Consider the following 15,999-nt stretch of genomic DNA (forward strand, 5'->3'; position numbering starts at 1 on the left):
ATCTTGATCCCTCCAGTCCCTCTGCTTGTGACACACAATAGTTTAGTCTCCTATGGGCTATAATACTTTGGTCTAATTTGGATTTAGTATATAGATGCTGGGGGATGATGGTGGCCTGTAATATACAAAAGATCAGATTAGATGGTCTGATGCAGGCCTGCACAACTTGTAAAGCGGCAAGGGCCATATTACTCCACAGAAAACAGCTGAGGGCCTAAATCCTCCCGGCCCCACCAAACCCCCTCCCCCTAGCGTCGCCAAACCCCCCCAGCACCGCCTGCCCTGCGAAAACAACCCTTCCCCTTCTTTCCCCCCCCGCAGAAACAAACCCTCCTTCCCCAGGGCCGCCCCCCTGAAACAGCAGTATTGAACCTCGCTAATATGTTATAGCGGGCCCCTAAGGTAGTATAAATAAGGTAAAAGAAAAATGTCTTTTTGCTAGAAGTAGAATAAGATCTTCCCCCCACTTTGTAATCAATTGCCCTGATGAATGAACGAGGTGTGGATGAGGAAGACGTGGAAGGCAGCACCTCCAGACAGCTGCAAGCCTGAGAGGGGAAAGGAGCCAGACCAGATCAGTACGCCTTCTTAACACCCCCCTCCCCCAGCTCACATACTTACCCCCTGCCACTGCCCACCTGCTCGCTTCCTCAGCCAGTGATGAGCTGCCCAAACCTAAACAAGTGGTTCCCTCCTCACCCCACAAGGGAGTCATAGTCCGCCCCCCCTCCCAGAACCCTGCCCCATCTAACCCCCCATGTTCCTTGACACTCCCCCCCAGGATCCCTACCCCATCCACCCCCTTCCCTGTCCCTTGACTGCCCCCTACTACCCCATCCAACCTCTCCTCTCATTCCTGATGGCCCCCTGGGACTCCTGCCCCTGACTGCCCCCCATCCAACCTCCCACTCCTTCCTGACAGCCCCCCCCGAGACCCTTGCCCCTATTCAACCACCCTGTTCCCCACTCTCTGACCGCCCCTATCCCTATCAACTCCCCCACCCCGGACCACCCCCCTGAACTCCCCTGCCTTCTATCCAACCTCCCCCCCCCCGCGACCCCCCTTACCGCGCTGCCTGGAGGTGGCTGGTGGCGCTACCGCCGCACTGCTGGGCTGGCGCCAGGCCACCCCATTGCCATGCAGCACCTGGAGCACCGGGTCAGGCCGAGTTCGCAGCCCCCCTGCTTCCCATGAATAAGCTGTTCATGCGGGAAGCCTGGGAGGGCAGAGAAGCAGTGTGGCAGCGTTGCGCTCGGGCCCAGGGAGATGGAGGTGGAGGTCATCTGGGGAGGGGGGCCACCCGTGCTGCAGCAGGTAACCTGGGAAGCGCGCAGGGGAACTGCTCCCCGCCCCAGCTCACCTGCATTCCACCTCCGCCTCCCTGGACCTGAGCACAAAGCTGCCGCTCCGCTTCTCAGCCCTCCTAGGCTTCCCTCGCAAACAGCTGATTTGTGGGAAGCAGGGGTGGGGGAGAAGCGGGGCGGAAAGTTCAGGGGAGGAGGAGGCGGAGGCAGAGCGGCAGTGAGCTGGGGCCAGCTGCCCACCTCGCCACCACTGCCCGCCTGCTCGCTCGTCTCCTCAGCCTGCCTCCCTGCCTCACCCGCCGGCATGGGCCGTAAGCTGTGCAGTCCTGGTCTGATGGGTCCCTTCTGCCTTTAAACTTTCACTCTGTGACATCGGAACAACTTGGCAAGGGTTGTGGTAATTTTCCATCACTAGCAATTTTTTAAAAAATTAGCTTTTTTTTTTTTTCTTTTAATTCTGTAGTTCAAATTAATTCAGGGAGGTCCAGTGGCCTTTGTTTTTCTAGAAAAGGTGTTATCTATTTAATAATCACTTTCAAAGTCACCTGCTTTCTCACCTTCCACTAAGCTAAAGACATTGTGTGGTTACAAAGGTTATTGAAGTATTTAGCATCTCACTCAGTTTTATGCTCTGGGGGTTGATTAGAATGCTTTTGTTTCCGTAGGTACCTCAACACACAGTTTATTAAGAAGAACAAATTAACTGAAGCTGATCTTCAGTATGGCTATGGAGGTGTGGATATAAGTGAACCACTGATGGAAATAGGAGAGGTAAGTACCTCTGAAAGTAGATGTAAGAGGTAACCATAAAGTGTACATATAATTCAATTGTGTTCTTTTAAATGTTGATTTTTCCAATTTAAAAAATATATACAATCTAAAAATATATAGCTTGACTTTCAGTGGGAGTATTGAGCACCTTGGAAAATCAGGTGAAAAAGTTATATAGAGGACTTGTCGGTTCCTTATCTGAAAAGCAAAATTAAATAAGGTACAACCTGGAGGTAGAAGAAACACATATAGGTGTGGATCTGTGTAAATATTGTTGATAAAGCAGATCTGGGATTTGTCAAACAAAAGAATTGAAAATGGAAACAAACATTGGGAAAGATGTTAATTCCTGCCCAAATTTCTCTTCAGTTTGTGGATTTTTAAACTGCATTTACTATGGGATAAGTTTTCTGTGATGTGTGTATCTTTACAGCTAGCACTTGATATGTGGAGGAAATTAATGATTGAGCCACTGCAGGGTATCCTCATTCGAATGCTCCTCCGAGAAATTAAAAAGTGAGTGCTTGTTTGTTTTCTATTAGTTACAGTGTTTCTAACCTGGTCTAAATTGTTTTGTAATTGTTTCCTTGGAGAGGCCTGTGAATTAATTGGACTTTAGCTAAGCTGCCTTCTTGTTTTATATAAACCAACTCTGAATGTGCTGCTATTACCTCATTAATGTGCCAAAAGCTTTAGCTGTCAAAAATATAAACCCTTCTGTTGCGATTTACTTGTGCAGAAAGAGAACCTGAACTGAAAAATTATATCCTCTATAGTTAGGCCTGGAAGAATTCGATTATTATTATTTATTTGAAATTCCATTAATATCAATTTTTATTTTCAATCTTTTTTTATTTATTTTATTCAAATACATTTCCAGTTTCACACTTCAGTTACAGGGGGGCTACCTGTGGCTAAAGGACTGATGACACTGCATCCCTGCAGCTGTGAGGTGTACAGAAAGCTGTCATCTTGGCAGTGCAGAGCAGAAGCTCCTGGGGGAGGCCACCCCCTTGCTGCACGGCCCCTGGCTGGGGATGGCCCCCACACTCCCAGCTGGGACCACTACAGTGGGGCTGCAGAGTTACCTGTGCCACTATGGGGCTGGATTCCTGTAGGCGCAAAGTAGGTGGGACATCATGCTTGCTGACTGTTACCAATGGATATTTTTTTTTTCATCTGTTCCAATGTGTCAGGTGAAATAGATGTTAGATGGAGGACTAACAGTTCAAATTAAATCCTGCCAAGCCTAACTATAATCCAGAGGGAATGTTCTTTAGTACCTAACACTTGAGACTAGAACTCTGGTTTCTCTTCCTACTTCTAATGCTGAGTTGAAGAGAAACCTTGAGCTAGACATAGTGTTTGTGCCTCCCTTTATATATCTGGTTAATGGAGATTTTTACCTGCTGCTCCTTTCAACTGGATTTTATGAAAATGTGTTAAGGACTAATATTATATCCTTCTGAAACATTACTTCTGAAGCCTGTAATATACCTAGTGTTTAGAGCTGCCTACAACCACTTCTTCTGGAGCCAATGTGGACAGTGATTCAAGGATAAATTGAGTGTTAAGTAACGATAATCATATCTTAACTCTTTTGAGTCTGGTGAACAAGGGTCATAAGCATATTCCACTTAGCAGTGCAGAAGTTTCTGTTTAGTTATACTAAGAACAAGCGGCCTGGATTCTCATCTTGATTATTTATTAGCTTACCTAATTGTGAATGAGACAACTGAGACAGAGGGCCTGATCCATGAAAATTAGGTATTTCGTTGGAAAAGGATGCTGACGCACTTATTGGAGAGGGCTATTTATTGTCAGCCATGAAGCAACACTTTCAGTAACTGCGAAAATGATCACATTCCTTCACTGTAAAGAGTTAGCTGGTTATGGGCCTGATCCAAAGACTGTTTCAGTCAATGGAGTGACTCCAATTGATTTCAGTGGGCTTTTGAGCAGGGCCTATAAGAGAGTGGGGCTGGTTGATTTTTAAAGAAACTTTGAAAGTGGTAAAAACTGTGTGCCTGTAGGGCTCTAAGCAGCATTATTGTCTAATGGCTAGACCTGATTTCCTTTTTCTGCTCTGCCACAGGCACTGCTGTATGATTTGGAGCAAGTAATTTCACATCTGTTCCTTAGTTTCTCCATCTGTGAAATAAGGCAATTGACTTTCCTTTCCAAAGCAATTTATAATCTATGCATTATGAAATGCACTATACAAGTGAGAACTGATTATTATTGTTACAAAAAATTATTTCTTTCAGATACTGGACAGTATAGTGCTTGCTGTCAAACCTTTACAATTTTGCCTTTGCTGAACTAACTTTACAGTAGTATTTGTGCTGTTGTCTGTGATTAGTACAAGCAATATTGCCAGTAATTAGTATTATGGCAAAGAAGAATTGTGAAGATTTTAGTGGCAACTGCAGTAGCTGTCTTAGAATCAAGTTTAGCAGTGCAGGGATTGCACCATATCTTTGTAGGAATAAAAAGTATTAAATTGCATCTCGTACGGAAGTATCTGAAGTAACAAATATTACATGAAGTGGATAAAACATTGAACTACATAAAAAACTAAATTATATGCACACTCTTCATATACAGTACTCAATATGCAAGCTTGTACATAAAAGTAAAATCTGCTTCATGCAATTATTTCTACATGTTTTGTTTTGTTTTTTTTAAAAGCATATCAGTAAGTAGAAGGGGAGTTATACCTCTATAATTGAACTTTTAATGCATAACACAGTATAAAATTAGTACATAAATATAGCCCAAAATCATGAGTGATGTGGAGAAAGTGGATATGGAAAAGTTATTTACTTATTCCCATAATACAAGAACTAGGGGCCACCAAATGAAATTAATAGGCAGCAGGTTTAAAACAAATAAAAGGAAGTTCTTCTTCACGCAGTGCACAGTCAACTTGTGGAACTCCTTAGCTGAGGAGTTTGTGAAGGCTACGACTATAACAGTGTTTAAAAGAGAACTGGATAAATTCATGATGGTTAAGTCCATAAATGGCTATTAGCCAGGATGGGTAAGGAATGGTGTCCCTAGCCTCTGTCTGTCAGAGGATGGAGATGGATGGCAGGAGAGAGATCACTTGATCATTGCCTGTTAGGTTCACTCCCTCTGGGGCACCTGGCATTGGCCACTGTCGGTAGACCGATACTGGGCTAGATGGACCTTTGGTCTGACCTGGTACAGCCGTTCTTATGGATGAGGACTGATAGATCATATAGAGAGAGATCGCTTTGTGAAAAGTGTTCAGCCACAGGTGATATGATGTTTTTCTATTTTATTATTTTCCTGTGTGAGTTCATTCGAGACTCTCCTGATTGCCCTTCTGGGTTTACCCACATAGTAGTTATTGGGCCGTGTAGTGCACTGGTTGAGATAAACCACACGTTGTGTTCGGTATCTGTAGGAACCATAGGTCTTGAAAGGTGCGATATGTTGGGTGGTGATCATAGTAGCAGTGGAGATATGTTTTCAGGTTTTGCATCTGTTGTTTTGGCAGGGTGTTGTGACACTTCGAGTTAGTGTGTTCCTCAGAATACCATCTTTGCTACCAGGGACATTATTTCCTTAGATACCAGAATCCCTAACAGTGACGGCATGGATGCCTGTTTCAAATATTTACAAGACAATGGACAGTCCTCGGATACTTACTCAAAAAACACATGCCAAACTCATCCATTTTACATTCAGCAACAAACACTGAGTCAAACTGCCATAGGTACTAGGATGGCTCCTGAATATACCAACCTCTTCATGGGCCACCTTGAAGAATCACTGCACAAATGCACCACAAAACATGAGATTTGGTATTTTCATCCTCTGCAGAGCCAGGCACTCAAATACCATAGAATATGCTCTGAGGAGGAAGTCTGGGATATATACCTTAACATACTCAAAATCACCTTCACCCACCAAAGACACTCCTCCAGAAAAGTAGATCACATCATGTAATGGGCCACCCAAATACCCCAAGAGAACCTACTTCAGTACAGAAATAAATCCCGCACCTCTCCCCCTCCTCCACCCCCCTAAACCGCACACCCATAGTTGTCACCTACCACTCCACACTGGAACAACTCCAGCCCATACTCAATAGGGACTCCATCTTGAACAAAATCTTTCCTGAACTCCCCTCTTTTGGCCTTCAAACAACCTGTCAACGTCTTCAAACTCGTCAGAAGCAAGTTCCCCACAGACCAGGCACCAGATCTTGCCAAAACAACAGATGCAAAACCTGAAAACATATCTCCACTGCTACAATGATCCACCTCCGCCACATCACACCTTTCAAGATCCATGGGTCCTACATATGCCTATCACAGTATGTGGAGTACCTCATCCAGTGCACTAAATGCCCCAATAGCAGCTATATGGATGAAACCAGACAATCACTGTGCTCGTGAATGAACTTAAATAGGAAAATGACAAAGAGAAAAACACCGCATCACCTGTGGTTGAACACTTTTCACAAAGCAATCTCTATATCTGACCAATCAGTCCTCATCTGCAAAGGAAACCTGCACAACAACTTGAAAAGATGAGCCTAAGAACTTAAATTCATAACTTTGCTAGACACTAAAAATCATGGTCTTAATAAAGACACTGGATTTATGGTTTATAAAACAACAATCTGTAACCCATTAAATCCCCTCCCCCCTCCCATAAACACAGGGGTGTTAATGGACCACTTCAGCTTGAATTGTCCCTTAGAATATGGGTTATCTACTTACGATAATCTATTTGTTTGACCTTGTATTTAGCTTTGATACTCTGAGTACCTTTCCTAGACCTGAGGAAGAGTTATTTGTAGCTTGAAAGCTGGTAATAAAGGAGGATATCTCACCCACCTTGTGTCTCCTATATATCACTGAAACTGTTGATATGTTGGAAATGGTTTTTATTGCTAGATTGTCAAGTATGTTATGGAAAAATAACTACATCTTTACCCTGATATAACGCAACTCGATATAAGGCAGGTTCGTATACAACACGGTAAAGCTCTGACACGCTGCTCTGAGCAGCGTGTTACGGTTGCCGGGCCAGGCTGGGGCAGAGGGTCTCAGGGGCGGTCACGGGCTCCCTGCCCCCCCCCCAGGGTCTGGGGGGCAGGATCTGTGGGAAGGCCCTTTTGGGGGCCCTGCAGTCCCAGAGTGGCCCGGGTGATTAGCAGGGGGCCGGGAACAACTTGCTCTGCTTCCCTCACCCCAGCTCTAGCCATGTCGCTCAGGGGAGGAGGTTTGGGGGAAGGGATCCCCTCCACACTCACCAGCAGCGGCGGAAGTGGAGCAGCCCAGCCCCAGCCAGCTCCACTCTGCCAGCTCCCAGCCATGGTGCTCCTCTTCTCATCGCAGGTGAGTGCAGGACCTTTCCCCACCTGCCCTTCAGCGGCATGGCTGTGGCCAGGGCAAGGAAAGTGGAGTGGGCTGGGGCCGCATCGTTCCGCTTCCCGCCGCAGGTGAGTGCGGGAGGCAGGGTGCATTCTTTCCCCAACCTCCCCATACTCACTGACACCGGGAAACGGAGCGCTGCGGCTGGGAGCTGATGGAGTGGAGTGGACTGGACTGGGGCAAGCTGCTCCGCTTCCCACCGCTGCCAGTGAGTGCCTGTCGGTGGAGGGTGGATAGGGGTCAGGTAGGGGGTGGGGTCCTGGGAGTGATTAGGGAGAGGAGTCTCTGGAGGGGGCAGTCAGGGAACAAGGAATTGGGGGGGGGGGGCAAAGCAAGTTTGATATAACGCGGTCTCACCTATAACGTGGTGAGATTTTTTTGACAAATGACAGTTATACTCTGTTAAATATAAGCCTGTAAATGTGTATTAGTTTTAAAGCAAGAAGACCGCGAAATATAACTAGGAGACTTAAAAATAATCCTGAATATAACACACTTTGTTCCCCCCCTCTAGCCGAAGCTATACTTCTACAAGGCAAGCTGAATGTCAACTTTTGCATTTGTGTTTGAATACAGCAGGAAGCAGACAAGATCATGAATTGTGAGGAAAATTCAACTATGAAATACCTAAACACAGAAATAATTTGAAAAGGATTGAAGTGCTAGTTCAAATGACAGTAATTAGTAGAAACTATCTAAAACTAGTTACAAATTTTTCTATTAAACACATATAGTGAACTGGTTTCTTTACTAGCTATGAAATTACTAATAGTTGTTGAGGTGTTCATATTATCCACTGTAAAAAGAACATCTATTAAATTCGGTAGCACTCAAAAAAAAACGTGAAAATGACATTTTAGTCTTTCATATTCTCAATGACTTCCATATCAAATTTGACTAGTTAACAAGTCTTAAAGCTTTTCTTAAAGCACAGCTTGTTCAAAAATCAAACGGAGTTCTTCCTGATGGTATACTTTCATTATCATTACATTATTTTGTAATTTTGTTCACAAAATTTGCAACATAATTTGCTCTTCAGTAGTTGGTTTGTTTTGCAATATTGAATATTGGCATTAGTGCACAGACAAATTCCTAGTAAACAAGCAGATGTGACTTGGAATACGTACTTAAGAATAAGATTCTGTGTGCAAAGTATCCTGGATCCATTTTTTTAAAACAGCTTTTTAACCACGTTTATTAACAGAACTTTAGATCTGAAGTAGTAATTGGAAATTTATTCTTGCATTCTTTCTGGTTACTTAAAGAATTAACACTACAGTACATTTATTTTGAAGGCCATCTAATGTAAACATAGGCTTTCCTTGCAAGGACACCTTATGTTTTTACTGTTGTACCCTGAACCTTAAATGTGCGTATTGGTCACAGTTGTGCAGTGTGCAATATACTGCTGCCTTGTCATTCCACCACTATAATTTAGTTCTTAAAATGACATAACAGTGTGGTTGACATGAGTTTCATTGTGTTTTACTTTAAAAGTTGTGCAGTTTTTCTTATTTGATTTTAAAAAATTAAAGCATGGAGGTGTAGGCAGGTTCGAGTGTATCATGGTCTTGTGGTATCTATAGGCTGCTTATTTGACTGACAGGCCATCTGATGTATCGGATAAATGCATGGTGATGAGGTTTTCCACATAGTTCTATCAATAAATATATTAAGAAAATAATCGATAGCAAGATTTTCCTGCTTAGAAATAACTTTTATATGTGCTTATCTTAAAATGAGGAACTTATAAAGTGTCTGTTAGAAAATTACTGTTCTAAAGTACCATAGTGGGCATTGTCATTTTCCGAAGAATCATTTTTTAATATCTATATAAAGATGTTTATTTTTAAACATAATCTTAATTAAAAAATAAAAATGTAAAACTCTGAAGTGGCTTGAATTATGAGGAGACCTCAATAGTGTTCATTTACCTATTAGAATATTTTCTCCTTTTTTGTTGGTGAGCCAAAACGTATTATCTTTGCAACACAGTCCTGTGGTAATGTTTGAAATACTTACATAATAGCATACCTGTAGTGAAAGAGTGAGTACACTAGAAAATGTTTGGCAGTACAGCAATACCAGTAAACCCTCCTGCTGTAGACAGAGCTTCGATCAGCAAATATTGACTTTGGCTTTTATAGCCTATATCAGTTCCATGAATGAACTAGGCTATACTGACAACAGGTTTTGCTGGTATATCTGTCTCTACACTAGGGCTTTTGCACATAAAAATTTTATTTAAAAAATCCTACTGCAAACCCATGTTATTACACTGACAAAAGTTTCTAGTGCATACCAGGCGTGGGCCAATTCTGTCGCTAATTTTAAGAACCCTCATCTTTGCTTTTACTTTGTTTATAGTTCACTATTTTGTGTGATGATTGGGTCTGGACTAATTTTGTTCTACGTGTCTGTTCTAGGTTTCTTGATTTATGAGTTTCATTATTGTAGATACAGAGAAAGCTTGATATTATTGGCTGCTCCGGAACATTACTAACACAAACAAGAAGATTGTAGATGTGCTGTGTCTGCAAAATGTCTGTAACAAACACATTTGCTGCTTTTTTTGTCTTGGCGAAGGTCACTTTTTCCTTCATGTTCTTTCTGTATGAGTTTCACACTTAAGAGGAGACAGTTTTTTATTATCCTCTTTGAACCCTCCAGAGGAACGCTCATCAAAGTGATAGAAAAATTGCCATGCATCTAAGGGCAAAACACTAGATATAGCTTGCTCTTTAGGTTCTAAGGGATCTCAGAAAACTTCAAATCTGGAATTACTTAAATGGTGCTTAAAGAGCCAGTGCCTGTGGATCCATTGAGTAGTGGATCCAGGAGGTATTCCAGAACAGATGTTGGTGCTAGAGCTTCATTTGGTATAGTATAATATTTGGTCCTTGACAGAGTAGTTTCTGGTCTGACAACATCTTTTCCTCCTCTGGCTAGGACCTAGGACCTGAGAGGTATCTGTGTCAGTCTCAGTTATAGCAGAAATAAGCCTCTTCCAAGTCATTCTGGCATCCAGCATCCTGTTGGCTTCACAGGGGACTATTTCTAATTTTAGATGGATTTAGAGGGGTGCTCAAAGTAATAAACTCTGTGTGTGTGTGTGGCCTGGTCCCTATACATGCTAACCTTTTTGCTGCTCTGGACCATTTTTGTTTTTGAACCATGTGATCTTTTTGATAGCAACCTCTTGCTTCTCACTAACATTCTTGCTCTGGAGGACCACAAGAAAATCCTGTGCCTGTTTGCTACCCTTCACATAAAAGGGACAGAAATACTTCATCAGTCCTGTATGAACCTCCTCTGGTTTGGAGAGCATTCGTCTATGATGACCTTTCAGGTACAGATGGTAGGCGATGAATACAATGTGCTGTCTGAGTCAGTGCTTGGCAAAAATGAACATTGTTTGACTCGGAGAGAAGCTAATGATGGCTGTAAGTTATTAAAGATGAAAGTATTTGTAAGATGGAACTTCCCACAATTTTGGGTAGCAGTTTTGTTCTTTACTATTATGCCTGAAGCTGCTAAAACACACATTCTGAGAAATCGGTGTCAGACTGCATCATGGTTAATGGAGGAGGAGTTTGTGGTAAAAAATGACATATGAGAGAAAGTAGCTTGGAGACTGAAAAATGCAATAGAGAATACAAGAAATTGAGCAGACAGATTCAAAGGCAGCCTTCATGAGATAAGAACAAATACATCACAGCAAAACGAAAGGATCTTGAGAGTTATAAAGAGAGTAAGAATATAAAAGATATATTCACAGTGGTCAGACTTCCCACTGAAAGGTTTTCCCTGCAACAGAGTGTAATAGAAGATCATGATGGCAGAGTTCTTACTGAAGGTGATGATATCAAACACGGATGGATGGATTATTGCGCCAGTCTCATCAGAGCCACTTACAATGCAGGATGACAGAAAAGAGACTATAGAGACCGAACTATCAGTCTTGCCGGAGGAAGGGGTTGTGTGCTATTATGAAAATGAAGCCTGTGATAGCACCCAAGTAGATAATGTAACAAGAATTGCTACAAGTGATTTGGTGACAACTATATTGATCTTGTGGAAAATTTGCAACAATGTATGAATGACTAGAAATTGGCCAGACACCTGAATGAAGGGAATTTTTCTGCCCTCACCATTAGAAAGAGGATATTAGAGTGCAGTAAGTAGCTGCTGTCTCCCTGCTATGACATGCAATTGAAGTGCTGATGTACATAATTCAGGATTGCATGAAGTGAATGATAGAAGCAGAGCTATCACCATAGCAAGTTGGTTTCAGAGAGGGATGAGGCACATGTGAACAAATTGCGAATATATGTCATGTCATATTCGAAAATGCAGACCGTATAATCACCCATAGATTGTGTTTCATTGACTTCTCCAAAGTATGTGTCATCTGACATGACTGTCTTTGGAAGACACTGGCAAATATGGGGATTCCAAAGCATCTAATTGAACTCATTAGTATCAATTGTCAGTAACAAACCATGATGTGAACAGCAGTGGGCGATAGTGAGTGGTTAAACTTTTTCATGGGGCAGCATAAGAGAGAATGAACGTGTACAGAGAATTTATTATGTGAAAAGCCATGGAAGTTTTTGATAAAGAGGAAGGAGCTGGGATTTCTGTTGGTGGACACTTCTTAACTAACTTCAAGTATGGTGCTCTTCGCTGCAACCATCGATGCAATGAATGTAGAAGTCTGTAAAACTGTTAGTGAGGGATATGGATTATTTCTGAATGTGGTGAAAACTAAATGGGCCTATGTTGAAACAATAACAGGATGCAAGTGGACGTGACAATTTAATGGTCAAGTGGTAGAGGCAGCAGATAAATGATCCCAGATAATTAAATTTATCTAATGAAGGAGTCTACACCAAAAAAATTAGATCACCAGGGATGGCTTGCTCAGCCATGGTCTTCCTTATGAAAGTGTGGAAAGACCATGGCATCTTGGAATGTACAGAAGTTCAACAGGTGAAAAGCTTAAGATTTCTCCATCACTACTTATGAGTGGAATCCTGGGGAACAAATGCTGCTGACCAGAAGAAAACTGAAGCCTTTGCAATGTGGTGCTGGTGAAGACTCTTGTAGCTCCTGGATGGGAAATACAAAAAACACGTTGGAAATATTATTGGAGAGAAATCAGCAAGAGCAAGTTTATATACTTGGATCACAGATAGTATATATAGAGAGAATAACCTGGAGACATTTATCATGGAAGGAGTGGTGGTGGGTCATTTGTAGTAAGGAACGACCAGCGTAGAGATGAATAAATTGTGTGTGGCCTATCATTGGGAGATCAGCTGCTTAGTGTGCAAGTGAGTGATGGATCAAAAAGGCTTCCAAAATTGCTAAGATGTCACCAGTATTCAGACAGGAATAAATGGATTTACTTACCTACCTACTTCTTAACAAGCTAGAGTTCATTGACTTCTAGTATTTCTAATGTGCTCAGTACTTACTCAGTACTTGTTCTGTGGAGGCTGGCCAAGACTTATGCATCACCATTTCTGTAGTCTTCATGGAATGAGAGGGAGAGAAATTGAATCAATGTTCACTAGTATATCATAAGATTAATCTTATAAATGTTTATCTTTGATTAATTTAAACAAAAGCAATAACTGGAAAATCTTCCATCCAGTGTCAAGGGGTTCCATGTCTGATGTCTGTCTTAGTAGTCATACAGTTTCTTAGGAATGCATATTTGTTTTTGCCTATTTCAGTGATCGCTGTGGAGAAGACCCAAACCAGAAAGTAATCCATGGGGTTATTAACTCCTTTGTTCATGTTGAACAGTATAAGAAAAAATTCCCCCTAAAGGTAAAAATGCATGATTGCTTGGTGTATTTTTAATTGTGAATTTTAATACTTTAATACCTTGTATTATTTGTCCTTGATTAGACTTTCTTGATTTAGTTTTATCAGGAAATTTTTGAGTGTCCTTTTCTGAATGAAACAGGGGAGTATTATAAACAAGAAGCTTCAAACTTATTGCAAGAGTCAAACTGCTCACAGTATATGGAAAAGGTAAGAAGCCCCACTTTGACTTGCATCTATTGTGTGTGTATATATAAAATATGTAAAGGCAGAATACAGAACAAGTTAATTACTTTTTATATAATAGAATATGTTAAAATGTTAATTATTTTAGAAGGGAAAGATTTTTGTACTGATTTTCCTCCTGGTGGTACAACTACATGCACTCAAAATGAAAAATAGGTGGTTTTTATTTTAAAGACATATTTGTTTCTACAATTCTGTCTCATTGCCTTGGCCAGTGAGAACACGCATAGAGTGTACTTTTACAGAGTGAACATAGATATCATAAGGATAGGAGATAAGCTGTTTAACAAGGTTTCTGGAAAGCCTATGAAATTAATAGTATTTAAAAACAAATCGGCTGGCAAGATCAAAAATTAGGAATTTACTAGCTGTCTGCACTGCAGAAAGTTGTTCCATAATTATTTCCCCTTTTTAAATTGTCTTCTACCTCTATCATGTTTATTTTATTACCTGTTTTGCTGTATACATTTTTGTGCTTTCTTGTTGCTCTGGGGTGGTTATGAATTTTTTTTGTTATGATTAATCTAAGTAAATATTACTACCCAAACCCTTTGTATTGCTTTTTGGTTTCAAACTTTACAGACATTATACTTGAATTAACTGATAAATGTGGATAATGTGTAATCCTGGATTTTAAAAATAACTTCAATTCAGCAAATCACAATCCTAGTGTAGTAATTTTTGAGTGTGTAATAATGCCCAGGTTATGGGCCTGAGTTACAGGCAGGAAGTTAGTGTTGCCCAAAGATAATCAGGAAGGAGGTGACTGTGAGGGAGGAGAGGAGCAGATTAATAGCTCAATTTTAGCCATGTAAACCTTCAGCTGATGGCTAGACATCCACAAGGAGATGTCAGAGAGATTGAGATGGTAGTTGAATGTATTTTGTGTATGAAATTACTCAGATACGAGAGAGAGAAGGAGAAGAGAAAGGGACAAAGGGCAGAGCTCTGTGGAACTCCCGCAGAAACTTGGAAAGGGGATGAGGAGGATCCTCTGCGGAACATGCTGAAAGAGCAATAAGAGAGGTTGGATGAGAACCATGAAAGAACAGGGTCACAGAAGCCAAGACGGAATAAAATTGCAAAAGGAGGAGCATGGTCAGCAGCATTAGATCTCACAAACTGTAATGAGATTTGGGCCTAGTCAGTAGTTGAGTCACCTATGCAAACAGGAATTAATGCAAGAAATAAAGTTAATGATTCAGTAGGTAGCAGCCTTCTCTCTGAATTAGCATTGAACTAATGCCTCAGTGTCATGCACAAATTCAAGGTTGCCTTCTTCCTACTTAGTCTCAAATTGTACGCAATTCTCCTTTCCTCTCCTAAACTGTTCTGTAGTATTTATCTGTTCTATAGCTTGAAACTTTGCCTATAGGTTTTAGGTAGATTAAAAGATGAAGAAATGCGATGTCGGAAGTACTTACACCCCAGCTCATATGGCAAAGTAATTCATGAATGCCAGCAGAGAATGGTAGCTGATCACTTGCAGTTTCTGCATGCAGAATGCCATAATATCATCAGACAAGAGAAAAGAAGTGGTATGTCTCTCAAAATATTAAATGTTCTGTAGGTGTTGTGTATGTTGTTTTATTTTGCAATTGATAATTTAAACAGATAGAACTCTTCCCTCTGCATTAGCATTGAACTAGTGCAGGGGTGGGCAAACGTTTTGGGCCGAGGGACACATTTGGGTGGGAAATTGTATGCAGGGCTGGGGCAGGGGTTGGGGTGCATGAGGGCGTGCAGGGTGTGGGATTGGGGCAGGGGGGGGCGGGATGTATGAGGAGGTTTAGAGAAGGGGGTTTGGATGTGGAATGCAGGAGGGGGCTCAGGGAAGAGGTGCAGAAGGGGTGTGGACTGTGGGAGGGGGCTCAGGGCAGGGGGTTGTTGGGGTGCAGGAAGGGTGTGAGGTGCATGCATGGGGGTTAGGGCAGGTTGCAGGAGGGGTTGCAGCTCTAGGGTGGTAGCAGGGCGCACTGGGGCTTGGGCAGGCTCCCTGCATGCCTGCCCTGTCCCCGGCCCCACGCGCTCCAGGAAGCACTGCGGCCCCTGAAGGAGGGGAGGGTGGAGGGCACTGCATGCGCTGCCCTTGCCGCGCCTCCAGGCACCTCCCCCAAAGCTCCCATTGGCCGTGGTTCCCTGTTCCCGGCCAGTGGGAGCTGCGGGGGGCAGTTTCTTTAATCAAGTTTTTCTGTTGAATAGTAGGCTCCTTTTGCTGTCTCCTAGGAAGCAATCACTTAGATATTTTAAAAGTTTTCTAAGCTGATGTGAAGCAAAGTGAGAAAAGTCTAGCAGAGGACGCCAGAGCGCTCTTGTCATTTGCCACCTGTTACCTGCTGACATGGTGCTCTAGGAAGATAGAAGATAGGAAATAAATTAGCCCAGTGGTGTTCTACCTTTTTCATACTGGGGCACTGCCTCGTGTCAC

The 15,999-nt window shown here is 42.2% G+C and overlaps 1 protein-coding gene across 7 annotated transcripts in view; it reads left to right on the top strand.

Moving 5' to 3' along the window:
* Positions 1–15,999, top strand: part of CUL2 (cullin 2) — a 115,372-nt gene that overhangs the window by 39,293 nt on the left and 60,080 nt on the right. For 6 of the 7 annotated variants that reach the window (XM_030550173.1, XM_030550175.1, XM_030550174.1 and 3 more), the window contains exons 5-9: positions 1,971–2,076; positions 2,510–2,592; positions 13,232–13,328; positions 13,425–13,535; positions 14,947–15,109. In XM_030550173.1, the coding sequence (XP_030406033.1) occupies positions 1,971–2,076; positions 2,510–2,592; positions 13,232–13,328; positions 13,425–13,535; positions 14,947–15,109 (560 nt within the window). Of the gene's footprint in view, positions 1–1,970; positions 2,077–2,509; positions 2,593–8,004; positions 8,092–13,231; positions 13,329–13,424; positions 13,536–14,946; positions 15,110–15,999 lie in introns of all 7 variants that reach the window. The other variant, XM_030550176.1, reaches the window with a different exon arrangement.

Source organism: Gopherus evgoodei, chromosome 2 (assembly GCF_007399415.2).
Source record: "Gopherus evgoodei ecotype Sinaloan lineage chromosome 2, rGopEvg1_v1.p, whole genome shotgun sequence".
NCBI classification, from domain to species: domain Eukaryota; kingdom Metazoa; phylum Chordata; order Testudines; family Testudinidae; genus Gopherus; species Gopherus evgoodei.